General features: G+C 41.6%; 1 protein-coding gene across 1 annotated transcript in view; it reads right to left on the minus strand.

Moving 5' to 3' along the window:
- Positions 1-15,200, minus strand: part of LOC126284533 (translocation protein SEC63 homolog) — a 150,823-nt gene that overhangs the window by 110,517 nt on the left and 25,106 nt on the right. The window contains 2 exon segments of the mRNA XM_049983531.1: positions 4,740-4,854; positions 8,192-8,294. Coding sequence (XP_049839488.1) covers positions 4,740-4,854; positions 8,192-8,294 — 218 coding nt within the window.

Consider the following 15,200-nt stretch of genomic DNA (forward strand, 5'->3'; position numbering starts at 1 on the left):
AATCTCACTAATACTTCCTCTTTATGAAATGGTATTACAAAGAGGCTACTCATCTCTAAATGAATGATAATTTAATCAACAGAGACATGGGATGCAACCTCAGCAGGGCTATATACTATCGTGCATTGGCTACGCTGGAATATCTGAGAAAGATTAAACAATGGAAACACCAGGTATGAATATCAACAACATAAAAAAACAGATTGCTACTTACCAGAAAGAAGACATGTCAAGATGCAGACAGGCACAATTAAAAGACACTCCCATATAGCTTTTGGCCTCAGCCTTCATCATTAAGGACACACACACACACACACACACACACACACACACACACACACACACACAAGCCAGCACACATCATGCACATACCACCACTGACTCCAGTATCTCGGGTCGGAATGCAACATCACTTGGGATGCAGGCACTAATCTGGAGGGGTGAGGAAGAGGAAGAGGAAGAGGTAGGGGTAGGGGTAGGGGTAGGGGGCAAGTAGTGTATGGGTGGGGAGAGAGATTAACATTATCTAGTGGCATGTGCTGGGACTAATCTGCCAACAGGAACAGCGTCAAGAGGTTGAGGGACAGAGATGTAGGGGAAAGAAGGAACAAAAAATGAGAGAAGCGGGCAAAGGTGCATTGCTAGAAGGCTGCAAATATACAGAGGATGAGGAGATGATAGGGCAGAGAGGGTGAAAACTGTTGGGTGGTATGTTACAGTAGGTAAAGGTCAGGATAATTATGGGAGCAAGAATGTGTTGCAAGGAAAGCTCTCATCTCCGCAGTTTAAAAAAGCTGGTGGTGAAGGGGAGGATCCCGATGGCTCAGGTAGTGAAGCAGCCTTTGAAATCAAGTATGTTATGTTCAGTTGCATGTTGTACCACAGGGTGGTCTACTTTGCTCTTGATCACAGGTTGGCGGTGGCCGTTCATCCTGGTGAACAGTTGGCTGGTAGTCAAACCAATATAAAAAGTTGTGCAATGATTACAGCAAAGCTGATAAATGACATGACTGCTTTCACAGGTGACCCAGCTCCTGATGGGGTAGGGCAAACCAGTGACAGGATTGGAATAGGAAGTGCTGGGTGGGAGGATTCGGCAAGTTTAGCCACCTACGGCTTCCACGGCGATATTATCCTTGTGGGAAGGGGTTGGGACAGAGACTGGCATAGGGATGGACTAGGACGTTGTAGGGGTTGGGTGGGTGACAGAACACCATTTTAGAAGGGGTGGAAAGTATCTCAGGTAGGATGTCCCTCATTTCAGGGCACAAGGATAGGCAATCAAAGCCCTGATGAAGGATGTAGTTCAGTTGTTCCAGTATGAGGTGGTACTGGGTGACAAAGGGGACACTACTTTATAGCTGGTTTTTGGAAGCGGTGGGAGGATTCGGGTTGTGAAGGGAAAGGGCATGGGAGATCTGTTTGCGGTCTAGGTCTGTGGATAGTGCTAGTCTGTGAAGGCCTTTGTGAAACCCTCAGCATACTGAGCAAAGGAGTTTTGTCACTGCAGACACATTGTCCTCACGTAACCAGGCTACATGGGAGGTATTTTTTTGTGTGAAAGGGATGACAGCTATCAAAATGCATGTACTGTTAGTGGTTGGTGGGTTTAATGTAGACAAGGGTGAGGATGGAGCCATCAGAGAGGAGATGGTAAACATCTAAGAAGATGGCATGCTACACTGAAGAGGATCACATGAAGCAAATGGGAGAGAAATTGTTGAGGTTGTGAAGGAATGAAGATGGGGTGTCTTGGCCCTGTGTCCAGATCATGAAGATACCATCAATGAACTTGAACTAGGCTAGAGTTTTGGTGTTTTGGAAGGCTAGGAAGGTCTTCTCTAGATGGCCCATAATGAGGTCAGCATAGGAGTGCGCCATGCGTCTGACCATGGCTGCGCTGTGACTTTGTTTAATACCTTCCCTTCAAATGAGAAGTAGTTGTGGGTTATGATAAAAATAGTATGGTGTGTGAGGAATGATGTAATGGGTTTGGAGTCTGAAGGATGTTGGGAAGGGTAATGTTCAATAGTGGTAAGACCATGGGCATCAGGGATGATGATGAAGATGATGATGTTGGTTTGTGGTTCATTCTCACATCAAGGTCATCAGCACCTGCACAAGTTCCCAATCATTCCAGTTCCAATCTCGCCACTTTCCAAATGATGGTGAGGACAACATAAACAACCATTCCCCGGGTGCAGAAAATCCCCAATCCTTCCGGGAATCGAACCCGGGACCCCGTGATCCACAGGTAGTAACATTAGCCACTAGAGCTGCAGTCAGCGATGTTGGTGTATAGTCTTGCGTTCCTAGATGTTGACCTTGTGTGTGACTGTCTTTTAATTGTGTTTGCATGCAACTTGACGAGTCTTATTTAGTATAAATAGCAATGTCTTTTCCTTCATTGTTTAACTCATGTTTTGCCACAACAGTTGCAACCTTGCTCCAGACATCCACAAACAGTCAATATAATTGTTCAAGGTTGATAAGAATGTGTCTTGTATGTATATTGCACAGCTCCAATAGCATTCAATGAAATATTTAAGACCTTTACTGACATTTATTGCACTGGGAAAGATTTACACAGCACATATACATGAAGATCAAAAGTTAAAAATTTCTGTTCTTTTTCTATAACTTTCCACAACTTATCAGTCGAGGGCTGTTCTTGTGCTTCTGTCACTTTTAATTATTGTTCTTTCCAATTTTTTCTTACAACAGCAAATTTTCTTTCTCACCAGGAAAATGTTTCTAACTTGAAACATTCTGACACAAATTGATCATTTCATACAACCTTTTAACTTAACTTAATTTTCATCTCATCTTCTCCACAAAATTTTTCTTTCAGTTGTACCCAGAAGATTTCATAATTACTATTTTGTTATCCAAATGTTATCTCTCTCAATTTTCTGTAAGCTCCCAGAATCAATAGAAAATATAACACCAATTTACAATCTGCTCTAATTCAAGCAATGCTTCTGCTATATTTGTCATTCAAGCAATACTACTACTACAAGCTGCGAAGTTACACCAGGGTTGGGTTGCCACAAGTTACCTCGAGTGAAATTTTCTGATATTTCCCTGATATCCAGACAAGTTTTAGCATTCTTCGCTGACAAATTTTGAGATGTCAAAAAATGTAAGGACTTCTGTATTTCTTCTTGTGTAAGCAAAAATCTTAAGTACTAACATCAACATCGTTTGCAGTGAACTGTTCTTAGATGGAGAAAGCCAGTCAAATGGTTTGTGTGTGTCATTAAGACCACTATTGTTATTTTATTTCAATAAAACGAAACACATTTGGTGACAAAAATACACTTTTCCTTGTAGTCACAAGACAGATTTAAAATACCTTCCCTGTTTTCAGAAATAACCTCAGAAAAAAGTAGGCCTCTTGAAAGAAGTGTATAAGGCAGGGAAGAGTTGTGTAAACCAACACTATATAGGTGACTGCCAGTATAATGTTGAGTCTACTATGTTCGTTATTGTCAGACATTATCCACAGTGTTATGTCTATTATTTTACAGGTATTGTGTGACTTTTCTTTTGAGAAGTATATGAGTACACAGTGTACAAGCTGCCATAGACTGACACAATTTTCTTATTATTATCGTCCATACTTTCTAACATATAAACTACTTTCGAAGTGCCAAAATGAACTACAATAAATAAAATGTCTATAAAGCATTGTGCTGTACAATCTACTTGTGGTGAAACAGTAGCAATTACTGCAATCCACCCACTATGGCCTCTGGCCTGCTGAGGACCATCACTGTCCTGGGTCCATGGATAAATCACAAAAATCTGCTGCATTATGCCACACACAGACATACCTGGTCTGTGGAAATATTGGAGAGACTAGATTAGATCGGAAGGGCCTGCACATTAGTGGCAAACGACAGGCTTCAGATCGGCAGGCCTGACCTGTTAGAAGTACCCGCAGATATGGCCTGCAACTTTGGCCTATCATGGAAATCCACTCATGTGGCCAGCTATTCAGTGTGTCACAGACACCATGTTAATGAAATGAGATCGTGGTGATCAATCCATGTAACAGATAATTTGTCCAAATACTTTGAGAATCAATACTAGTCAGGATAGGTAGTAACTCACTGTAAAGATGATAAATGACCTGCAGGCAGGCACATAGAAAAGACAATCACACTCTCAGAAATAAATGTTTGGCCACAGCTTTTGTCAGAAAATTCACACAATTACTCAGACAGAACTCAGTGACACATGACCGCTTTCTCTGGCTGCTGTGTCAACAATCTCTTAAAATCAGGTCCAAATAAACACCACCTAATGCCTCCCTTCCTCTTTTTGGCAGCTGCTAGGCCAGTGGCAAATAGTGGTGGAAGCACTGAGCTGCAAGCTGAGGGAAGTGGTAGGAATAAGGGAGTAGGGAAGTGGTGCACACACTCAGCTCCGCTCCGCCCAGCCAGTGACGCTGCAACTACTGGGACAAAAGACAAACTTTTCCAGTTTTATTTTTTCAAATTTGCCTGACACATTTGAAATTCCCTGATTTCCAGAACTTGTGGCAACCCTGTACACTCTTACAGATCTTGTTCTGTTCTTACCAATAATAATTAATTTTGCTATTTCTCTTTTAAAAAAGAGGCTTTGTGCATACACCAGCAAACATGAGAGTTAAATTGTACAAAGTTCATGCTGGTATGGAACAGGAATTCATCCACACAACATTGCTAGAACATACTTGTCACAGTACTTACCAGAGGTATTCCAAGGATCTCATATGGATCAAAATTTGCATATTCATAATCAAACTGGGAAACTTTGTATGCCAAGAGTGCTAATATCAACCATCCAGATATAATAAGAAGTTTCCTGGAATAGAAATGCCATAATAAAATGTTAGGCCAAATACTTACACACACACACACACACACACACACACACACACACACTGTGCATTATCTGTTTCTCTGCTTCCAAGGCAGCTGAATTCCTTCATTCACCTACTTTGTGGTACCAAGTTTTGATTTTAAAGGTAATATATCTAATCTCATTTCTGCTACTACTCATTACTTTCATATGTCTTTCGTGCACTTTCAACAGGCAGTGCACACTGCGGGAGGAAACCATATGGAAAAATTGGAAACATGCTAAGAAGTTCAACTTCACATCACTTGAGGTGCTAGGAGGGCCAATAAAGCCATCTAATTGGGGCCTACACAACTGTACAATGAAAGCAGTCCAAATGTAGATGGTTCAACTGCTTAATATTTGCTGCTGTAAATTATATTTGGTTACTTTTTCATTGCAAAACTGTAAGGACTCCTGATCAAAGAAATGTGCATATTTAATAATAAGGCAAGACATTTAACTTGCCGCATTTTAATTACGTATAAATGTCATGTATTATATTCTTCATGTATTATATTCTATCACACATTAAACTGGGTGATTTCCCTCTGTTTATTTAAATATATTTGATCTGTTACGGACAGTTGTTCTAGTGAATGTAATCAAGAACCTTTGTGTTTTTCAGAGTAAGCAACACAAGAAATTAACTCTGAAATACTCTGGGCTGTTCATCTGGATACTACATACGCTCAACTTGGAAAGTTAACAGCAAGCTATTCTACACATTTTCCAGACAATCTCAATATTTGATTCGGAAGTGCAAAAGTGTTTGTGAGTTGTTACATGATGTGAACTGTGCCTGTGTTTCTGTTTGTGAGGACATTATTTCTTAAAAACACTGTATGAATGGAACTTAGTATAGCATAAACAGGGTGTAATTCCAAAACATCTGAAAGGTGCTGCTACTAATACCAGAAGTGGATCAGGTGGAACTGGTAAAGAGCAATCCTTTGAATGATTCACTTCGTACATTTTTTTTTTTTTATTCTCGCTCAAAATGAATTCAGATTCTTATCTGAAACATGTGTTTGACAGTTTAGGGATAAGTTTTACTGCCTGCCTAAGAAATAAAAAGTGGTAACTATTTTTTATTTTCATTTTACTGTTTTTATCCCCATGTCTTATTGTGATACTTTTCTCTTAATCTTGATGATATTTCTGCTTTTTGTTGAAACATTTCCACTTCTTTTAGGATGTAGAAACATTTTTAAAAATGTCAGTGGTTAATAGTGTAAGTTTCCTGAAATATGTATACAAATACCACTAGTACTGTGATAAAGGTGTGTTAAAGGCACTACCATATTGCAGAACGTTACAGCTACGTTCACATTGCTAGCCAAAATAATTACTTTGGAAGTTTAAAAAAAAATTAAAAGCATAAAATATGTACTATACATGCTACAGGGGGGACAACTTGCCATGTTTACATTTTCTTTCGTTCTTCTTTGTATCACTTGGGACATTGCTGTCAGTCCATGTTTTAAAAAGAGAGTCGTATGTCTTAGTTGTCATTAGACTGTTCATTCTATTCAACATATCCCAAAATTCTTCCTCACATTTACTGAGGATAGCACTATCCATCAGCAAATCTTATAATTGATCTCCCTTCATCTTGAATGTTAATCTCACTTCTGAACCTTTCTTTTGTTTCCACCACTGCTTCTCTAATTTATACGTAGAGCAGTAGGGGGAAAGACTAAATCCCTGTCTTCCACCCTCTCTACTCTGATCAATTCTTGCTTGATCTTCCATTCTTCCCCCCCCCCCCCCCCCTCTAGGATAATAAAATTTATACTCCTAATCTTCCCTTCTAGCTTACGCCTATTTTTCTGAGAATTTGTAACATCTTCTATCACTTGACATTGTGAAATGTGTTTTCAAGGTCAACATATCCAATGAATGTGACTTGCTTGTTCTTAAATCTTGTTTCCATTCTCAAGTATAGTTTCAGAACTGCCTCTTTAGTGACTTTCCTTTCCTAAAGCCAAGTGATCATCGTCTTACAGAGTCTCAATTTTCTTTTCCACTCTTCTGTAAATTATTTATGTCAGCAACTTGAATGCATGACCTGTTATGATAACTGTGTGATAGTTCTCACACTTACCTACCCTTGCCATCTTTGAGATTGTGTAGATATTTTTCAAGAGTCTGGGAGTATGTGCATTTGTAGTGTCGAACAGTCCCTCTCCAAATATACCAAGGGACTCAATGAGGCCACAGACCAAAATTACCACCCCAACCTTGTACAGAAACAGATCTCCCATGACTTCTCCCTCCAGTCACCCATCACCTCCCAGAGTCCCATCGTTAAGCCACAAAGGAGCATTCCTCTCGTGACTCAGTACCACCCAGGAGTGGAGCTACTGAATGACACTCTCGGACAGGGTCAAGCTATCTGTCTGTCTGCATGACTGGTCACCACCAAACGATGGCCGAGAGGCCACTTGCTGAGCAGGCTGCCCAACACAATGTTCTTTAGTTCAATGACTACACCATCTATATACTTCCTACCAATACCAGCTTCTCCGATTAGTGCAGGTGGGAACTCCCACTGTGATATATTCTACTTCTTGTAACCCCTCTAGGCTCAACCTTCGTTAGTCACTATCTTTTGCCCACCTATCCCTTTCCCTGCTCCCACTGCAGCACTATATAGCCTTCTATTCCACCAATACACCCACAGTCTTTTTACTTCTCTCCTTTTCTGCTCCTCACCATGCCCCATCTAACCTTCCTGCTGAACCTAGCTGCCCTAATCTGTCCCTGAATGCTACCGTAAGTAGCACTTTACTGTCCCCCATGCCTATCCTGCTATCCCTCTCCCTCCCTACCACACCCTCCTCCTTACACAAAAAAATAAAAGTACAGCGTGACACATACTTAACTCTTTAAACACCTTCAAAGCACTACCTTTGTTCACATTATTATACCACTAAGCATGTTTTAGACTTTTGTTGGTTAACATTAATTAAGTTGATTAGAGCCAGAACACCTTCATCATTAAAAGAAGACATGGCATTACTTTATTAACACTGCACTACTGCTATACTTTCCATCATGTCCCTTGTCTCGGCACACTGGAGGGCACCCTGCCCCGCACTAAACTGGTCATTCTTGAAGTGCGTATGTTATGTGAGTTTCTATTAAAATTTATTTTCAATGCGCATGGCATCAAGGGAAGTAACAGTCATGAATGAGCAGTCGAGACAAGCAAAGGTGCACAGTGGTTACCTCTACGAATCAATAAAAAGATTTTCTTATATAATTTGAGTACAAATAGAATAAAATTAAAACTTACGTAAGCATCTGTTTTGTGCCTTTCCATGGTTCATTTGACTGGAGTATAAGCTTTTTCTTTTTGCAGTCATCACAATGGCACTCCTTTTCATATTTGGCCGGATCTGTCAATCAAAAATTATGTAAGATATACAACATATGCTAAATACACCAAATCAGATACGTAATTTGAGCTTTCATTGTCTTCAATGACTGTCACATATATAACTGATTTAGAGGATTATGTACAATTTCGTCAGATATTCAAACTGCACGGCCCCCACAATTACATTACATAACATTCCTTATCTTTCCAGTCTCCCACCACCTCCCAAAGTCCCACTGTCCGGCCAAAGAGCAGCATTCCCCCGTAGCTCAGTACCACCTAGGACTGGAGCAACTGAATTACATTCTTCACCAGGGTTTCAATTACCTCTAGTAATGCCCTGGAAAGAGAAATCTCCATTATTCTTCCTACCTCTCCCACAGTGATATTCCGCCGTCCACCGAGCCTACACAATATACTCTTCCATCCCTACACAATCCCTGCTACCAACCCCTTGCCTCATAGCTCATGGACCTGTAATAGACCTAGATGCAAGACTTGTCCCATACATCCTCCCACCACCACCTGCTCCAGTCACAAACATCACCTATCCCATCAAAGGGAGGGCTACCTGTGAAACCAGTCATGTGATCTACAAACTAAGCTGCAACCACTGTGCTGCATTCTATGTGGGCATGACAACCAACAAGCTGTCTATACGCATAAATGGCCACCAACAAATCCACCCTGTTGCTAAGCACGCTCCCTATTCCTTACCGCCACCCAGTCGCCACTGCCATCATGTACTGGTACTGCTACTTGCAGTGTGGCTTCAGTTGCCTGAGACTTCAATTGTGTGAGTGAGTTGCATAAGTGTGTGTGTGTGTGTGTGTGTGTGTGTGTGTGTGTGTGTGTGTGTGTGTGTGTGTGATCTATTTCTGATGAAGGCCTTATTGGCAGAAAACTTTATTTGTAACAGTCTTTTTGTTGTGCCTATCGTGACTCAGCATCCTCGCTGTATGGTGAGTTGCAATTTTATTTTTCATAATATTGTTACAGTCCTGTTGTTTACTGTATATAAAAACCAGCATGACAATCCTGGGTATCAATTTTTACCCAGATGATGGTGGTGGCAATAGAAGTCACTGAAAGCTCCAGTTTCACATCTGATTGGATGTCATTTTATCTAAACTAGTTGTGTGAGGGAGGAGAGAAAAATTTCATTGCAGATTGTGTTACTCTAGCAATTCAATACAACCTTTTTTTTTAAAAAAAAGGAGGAGAAAACCTCTCAGAGCACCTAGATATGCTAAAGAGCCATTAAAAACAGTTAAAACTTTACCAATCCCAGAAAGACAGAGGTGCTAGTATTCAACCTTAATAAAAAGTTCACATACATACAACTTTATGTTGACTTCTATGGGGCACAATTAAACCATAACTCACATTATAAGTATCCATGTGTAACATTCAATAATTACCTAAAATGAGGGTGTGCGGAAAAGTAGTGTCCCCCAATTTTTTATGAGAAAACTCTTAAAGCTTTTTAGATAAAACAAATGGTACTTAACATACTGCATCTTTTTTTCTTCATGTCTACATACACTCCTGGAAATGGAAAAAAGAACACATTGACACCGGTGTGTCAGACCCACCATACTTGCTCCGGACAATGCGAGAGGGCTGTACAAGCAATGATCACACGCACGGCACAGCGGACACACCAGGAACCGCGGTGTTGGCCGTCGAATGGCTCTAGCTGCGCAGCATTTGTGCACCGCTGCCGTCAATGTCAGCCAGTTTGCCGTGGCATACGGAGCTCCATCGCAGTCTTTAACACTGGTAGCATGCCGCGGCAGCGTGGACGTGAACCGTATGTGCAGTTGACGGACATTGAGCGAAGGCGTGCGGGAGGCCGGGTGGACGTAGCGCCGAATTGCTCAACACGTGGGGCGTGAGGTCTCCACAGTACATCGATGTTGTCGCCAGTGGTCGGTGGAAGGTGCACGTGCCCGTTGACCTGGGACCGGACCGTAGCGACGCACGGATGCACGCCAAGACCGCAGGATCCTACGCAGTGCCGTAGGGGACCGCACTGCCACTTCCCAGCAAATTAGGGACACTGTTGCTCCTGGGGTATCGGCGAGGACCATTCGCAACCGTCTCCATGAAGCTGGGCTACGGTCCCGCACACTGTTAGGCCGTCTTCCGCTCATGCCCCAACATCGTGCAGCCCGCCTCCAGTGGTGTCGCGACAGGCGTGAATGGAGGGACGAATGGAGACGTGTCGTCTTCAGCGATGAGAGTCGCTTCTGCCTTGGTGCCAATGATGGTCGTATGCGTGTTTGGCGCCGTGCAGGTGAGCCCCACAATCAGGACTGCATACGACCGAGGCACACAGGGCCACCACCCGGCATCATGGTGTGGGGAGCAATCTCCTACACTGGCCGTACACCTCTGGTGATCGTCGAGGGGACACTGAATAGTGCACGGTACATCCAAACCGTCATCGAACCCATCGTTCTACCATTCCTAGACCGGCAAGGGAACTTGCTGTTCCAACAGGACAATGCACGTCTGCATGTATCCCGTGCCACCCAACGTGCTCTAGAAGGTGTAAGTCAACTACCCTGGCCAGCAAGATCTCCGGATCTGTCCCCCATTGAGCATGTTTGGGACTGGATGAAGCGTCGTCTCACGCGGTCTGCACGTCCAGCACGAACGCTGGTCCAACTGAGGCGCCAGGTGGAAACGGCATGGCAAGCCGTTCCACAGGACTACATCCAGCATCTCTACGATCGTCTCCATGGAAGAATAGCAGTCTGCATTGCTGCAAAAAGTGGATATACACTGTACTAGTGCCGATATTGTGCATGCTCTGTTGCCTGTGTCTATGTGCCTGTGGTTCTGTCAGTGTGATCATGTGATGTATCTGACCCCAGGAATGTGTCAATAAAGTTTCCCCTTCCTGGGACAATGAATTCACGGTGTTCTTATTTCAATTTCCAGGAGTGTATTTGCAGTCCCCTGCCACTAGAGGGCTCCAAATTTTAGAGTGTAACATTGCAGTGTGTAACATAACTATGTCAGTGTGTGAGAAACAGCATGCTATAATCGAGTTTCGAATGTGAAGAGTTTGTCCACACTTGGAGCATCCTCTCTTTCAGCATCACAATGCCAGACTGTACATGAGCGCTGTGACATCTACAACAATCTGACACCTTGGGTTCAATGTCATCCATCACCCTCCATACAGACCAAACTAAGCCTTATCTGATTTTCACCAAATTTATCTGTTTCCAAACTATAGAGAACACCTTTGAGGACTTCTCTTTGTTAGTGATGAAGCGGTGCAAGCAGAAGTGAGGTTGTGGCTTTGTCAATGAAGTCAAACATTCTACAGTGATATCAACAAATTGATCTCTCACTTGGAGAAATGTGTTCATCGCCAGGGAATTATGATCAAAAATAAATATGTGGATGTGAAGAACGAAGATGTAGAATGTTTATAAATTGTTTTAAAATTAAAAAGCTTTAAGGGTTTTCACATAAAAAATTCAGAGGCATTACTTTTCAACGTGTATACACAACTGTATACAAATTAAAAACATTATTTGAAAGCTCAATGGCACAAGCTGCAGAGCAGTGTATCCTGTTGACAAAAACAACATGTTCCTGTGAGGGCTGCAGGTAGTCGTATCAACAAGACTGATGTCAGGCTAAATAACACACTGAGAATTGTCACTAGCATGCTGTAAATAACAATACTTTCCTAGCTTCATGTCTTATTTGCAATAATATCATCACAAGCAGTGGATTGAAAAACTAAATGAGACATCTGTCAGATCGGTCTCTAGAAACTACACAAACAACTAAATCCTTTTTTATTTTCCACATATCTCGCTTAAATCTCTAAAGCCTGTGTGGGATATCAACAGTGTGCAACATTCTCCTCTTTGTTATTTAAAAAAGTTCTTGGAGAATCAGGCTGACCCAACCATACCATACCACACCAGCGGAAAAATACTCCTACTGGAGTACAAAAAATGCTCCTCTTTATGTAACAGGCTCAGCCCAACTCATTGTCATTATCTCTTTGTGCCTCTCTGTCGCTGTCTCCTGTGCCACATCCACAGTCCTCTTTGTTCTGTCCTGCTACTACTGTCTCCCTTCACTGTCACTGTCTCCCTCTTTCTCTCATCCTTCCTTCCTACTGCTGTTGTTTTTTCTCACTGTCATCATCTTTCTCTTCCTCTTTATCACTGTCATATACTCTTGCCTCTCATCATCACTGTCTGTTACCCACATCCACTTTCTCTCAATCCCCCCCCCTCCCGACACTGTCTCCTCCACTATTTTCCTAGCACTGTTCTGGTACTGTCAACTGTGTACCACTGCCACTGTATCCCCCTCTTTCTCTCACACTGCAACTGTCTCCTTCGCTCTTTCTATAACACAACTACTGTCTACTATCTTCCAGTATTTATTATTTTCCATCTCTTTGCCACTGCCACTACCTTCTTCTCTCTGAGCATAAAAAAGTGTGACATGTTCGCATGCGAAAATTTTTGAGAAAATTTTTAAAGATGCTGGTACCCCACTTTTCAGTGTACTTCAAACAAGAGCAATTTACCTTTATTGTGCTCAAATAGGAGCACTTTTCTTTTCCCTGCTGCAGCTGGGCATGTGACCCATAGGAAAAGAAATGTATAGATCAGTAAAATGTGGATAATTAATTATGAGAAATAACAACACGAAACTAATTCTACAACTCAGATCAGATTTTACGTGGAAATTTTTTTTGCCTGTGCTTCAGTACTACAACAATGGGTTCCCAGATGATAACAGACATGCTTTACACCAAATTTCTCCATACTACATCTCTTTATAAACTAAGTTTTCACCTCAGACCAGAGTTTATAAGCGTATTTTAAGTTCACAAGTAGAGTAACTTTCAACCTCTGTACCTCGGAAACCGATACAGATATGAAGAAAATTTACAAGGTTGTTCAAGATAGGGATCTTAGGAATGCATTATATCAAAATTACAACCATTTGCTGTGTCACTTCAGCAGTGCGTGACCCTGCCTTTCAGTCTTTTGAGCACTTCTAAGTAGAAACTGGTGTTCACAGTGGGCCTAGCAGGTTTGAGTTCATGGTGGAAAATGTCTTGCGACAAAGACGACAATAGTAGGTATGAGTTTATGATGGAAAATGCCTCATGTTAAAGAAGAAGAGAATGAGCATAGTTTTGATCCTTGACTTGCTCACATGTGCCTTCTTGGGGTGGGGCAACACTGGGCATGCCACTCTGAATTCTGCCTTTTTGTCTCTGGGTTGTAACCAAAAATCCATGAATCATCACCGGTGGTAATTGAGTTTAAAAAATCAGGATCATTTTCACACATTTTCAATAGTTTTAGACACTGGAATACATGCACAGCCCTTTGTTTGTGAATCAATACTTTTTGGGACCAGTTTGGTACACACCTTATACAAGTTCAAACATTTGGTTATACTGTGACAAATTGTTATTTTTATCATGTTTATAGTTTCTGCTATCAACGGAAGGCTCAATCACCAGTCAGAATTTAACAGTCATGGATACATGTTACATTTTCATTGACTGGAGCAGTCGATGTGTGGCCCCCGCAGGGTTACTCGGCGACCTTTTCCCGGTTCTCCAACACACCACTTGTACAAAATTAGGAATGTTCTGGAATTTTTTTTACAGACCTTATATGTTGCACTTTAAGATCTTGATTGTATGTGGAAGATGATATACAAGTTGGTAGTTGGAACATTCAGCTTGACCACTGTTTCGTTTCCAAACTGAGACTGTACTGCTTAATAACCAAACAGTTGATGTCTCCTTCTCTTCAATGATATTATTGAGGAAACCTGTCAGCCATTCAGCTGCCTCCCAATGTCTTTATCTCCAAATTACTGCTGGAAAGTCAGCCAGCCCAGTCATCTTCCCTCTGGCTTCTTGAACTTCAGGCTTGTTGATCAACATGATGGATGACAACTGTTGTACTGGTGAATGTGGGAGCTCTCCATCAGAGACTGCTTCAAAGTACTACTACCAGTGTTCTGGGGCCTTCTTTTGGTCAATAATAAATTTATCTTTTTTTTATCAGTGATGCCATAGAAGTTCTCTAAGTCTACTATCTGCCAAAAGCTGATGCCACTTCCTATCCTAGGTGATAAGATATCACATTTGCCAGTTGGTATGTCCAACCCTTCGTCTGTAACTAGTTTTTCATCACGTTTTTACACAAGAAGAAATACAATCTGCCACTATAGTACATCAAAAGATACAATGCTCGCTTCTACAAAAAGTTGCTGTGATAACCAGGTCATGAGCTTCTGCAAAATCCAGTATTCTCTTCCATCACCTGTGTCGCTGCTCCCATGAATCAATAGCCGTCTGCAACCATCTAATACATTACAGTTAAACGTTATACTTAAATAAATAAAAAGCACCAGTTTGCTTTTGTTCTACATTACAGTGTGTTTATAAATGAATATCGAGGTTTTAACACTTTATAATATTTATTACATTAAACTTAAAGTTATAAATGGTAGGTCAAATGAAAGAGCAACTCACACAGTTTTACCAAGAACCTTATAAATGTTCAATGTGAGCACCATTTGTCACACGGCACACATCAGATAAGTGTCTCTTCAGTGATTGTAGCAACAGCTGCTTCAATCCGGTTTCTTAATTCAGTGAGGTCTTCTGGTAGCGGAGGCATGTACACACGATCCTTGATTAAGCCCCAAAGGAAAAATTCGCATGGCGTTAGGTTGGGTGAACATGGAGGCCATGCAAAGCAAGCCCTGTCTTTGGGCAGCACTTGGGTACAGTGAATGTGTGCCGTGTGACAAATGGTGCTCACAATGAACATTTACAAGGTTCTTGTTAAAACTGTTTGAGTTGCTCTTTCATTTGACGTATCATTTATAACTGTAAGTTTAATGT

Source organism: Schistocerca gregaria, chromosome 8 (assembly GCF_023897955.1).
Source record: "Schistocerca gregaria isolate iqSchGreg1 chromosome 8, iqSchGreg1.2, whole genome shotgun sequence".
NCBI lineage: Eukaryota > Metazoa > Arthropoda > Insecta > Orthoptera > Acrididae > Schistocerca > Schistocerca gregaria.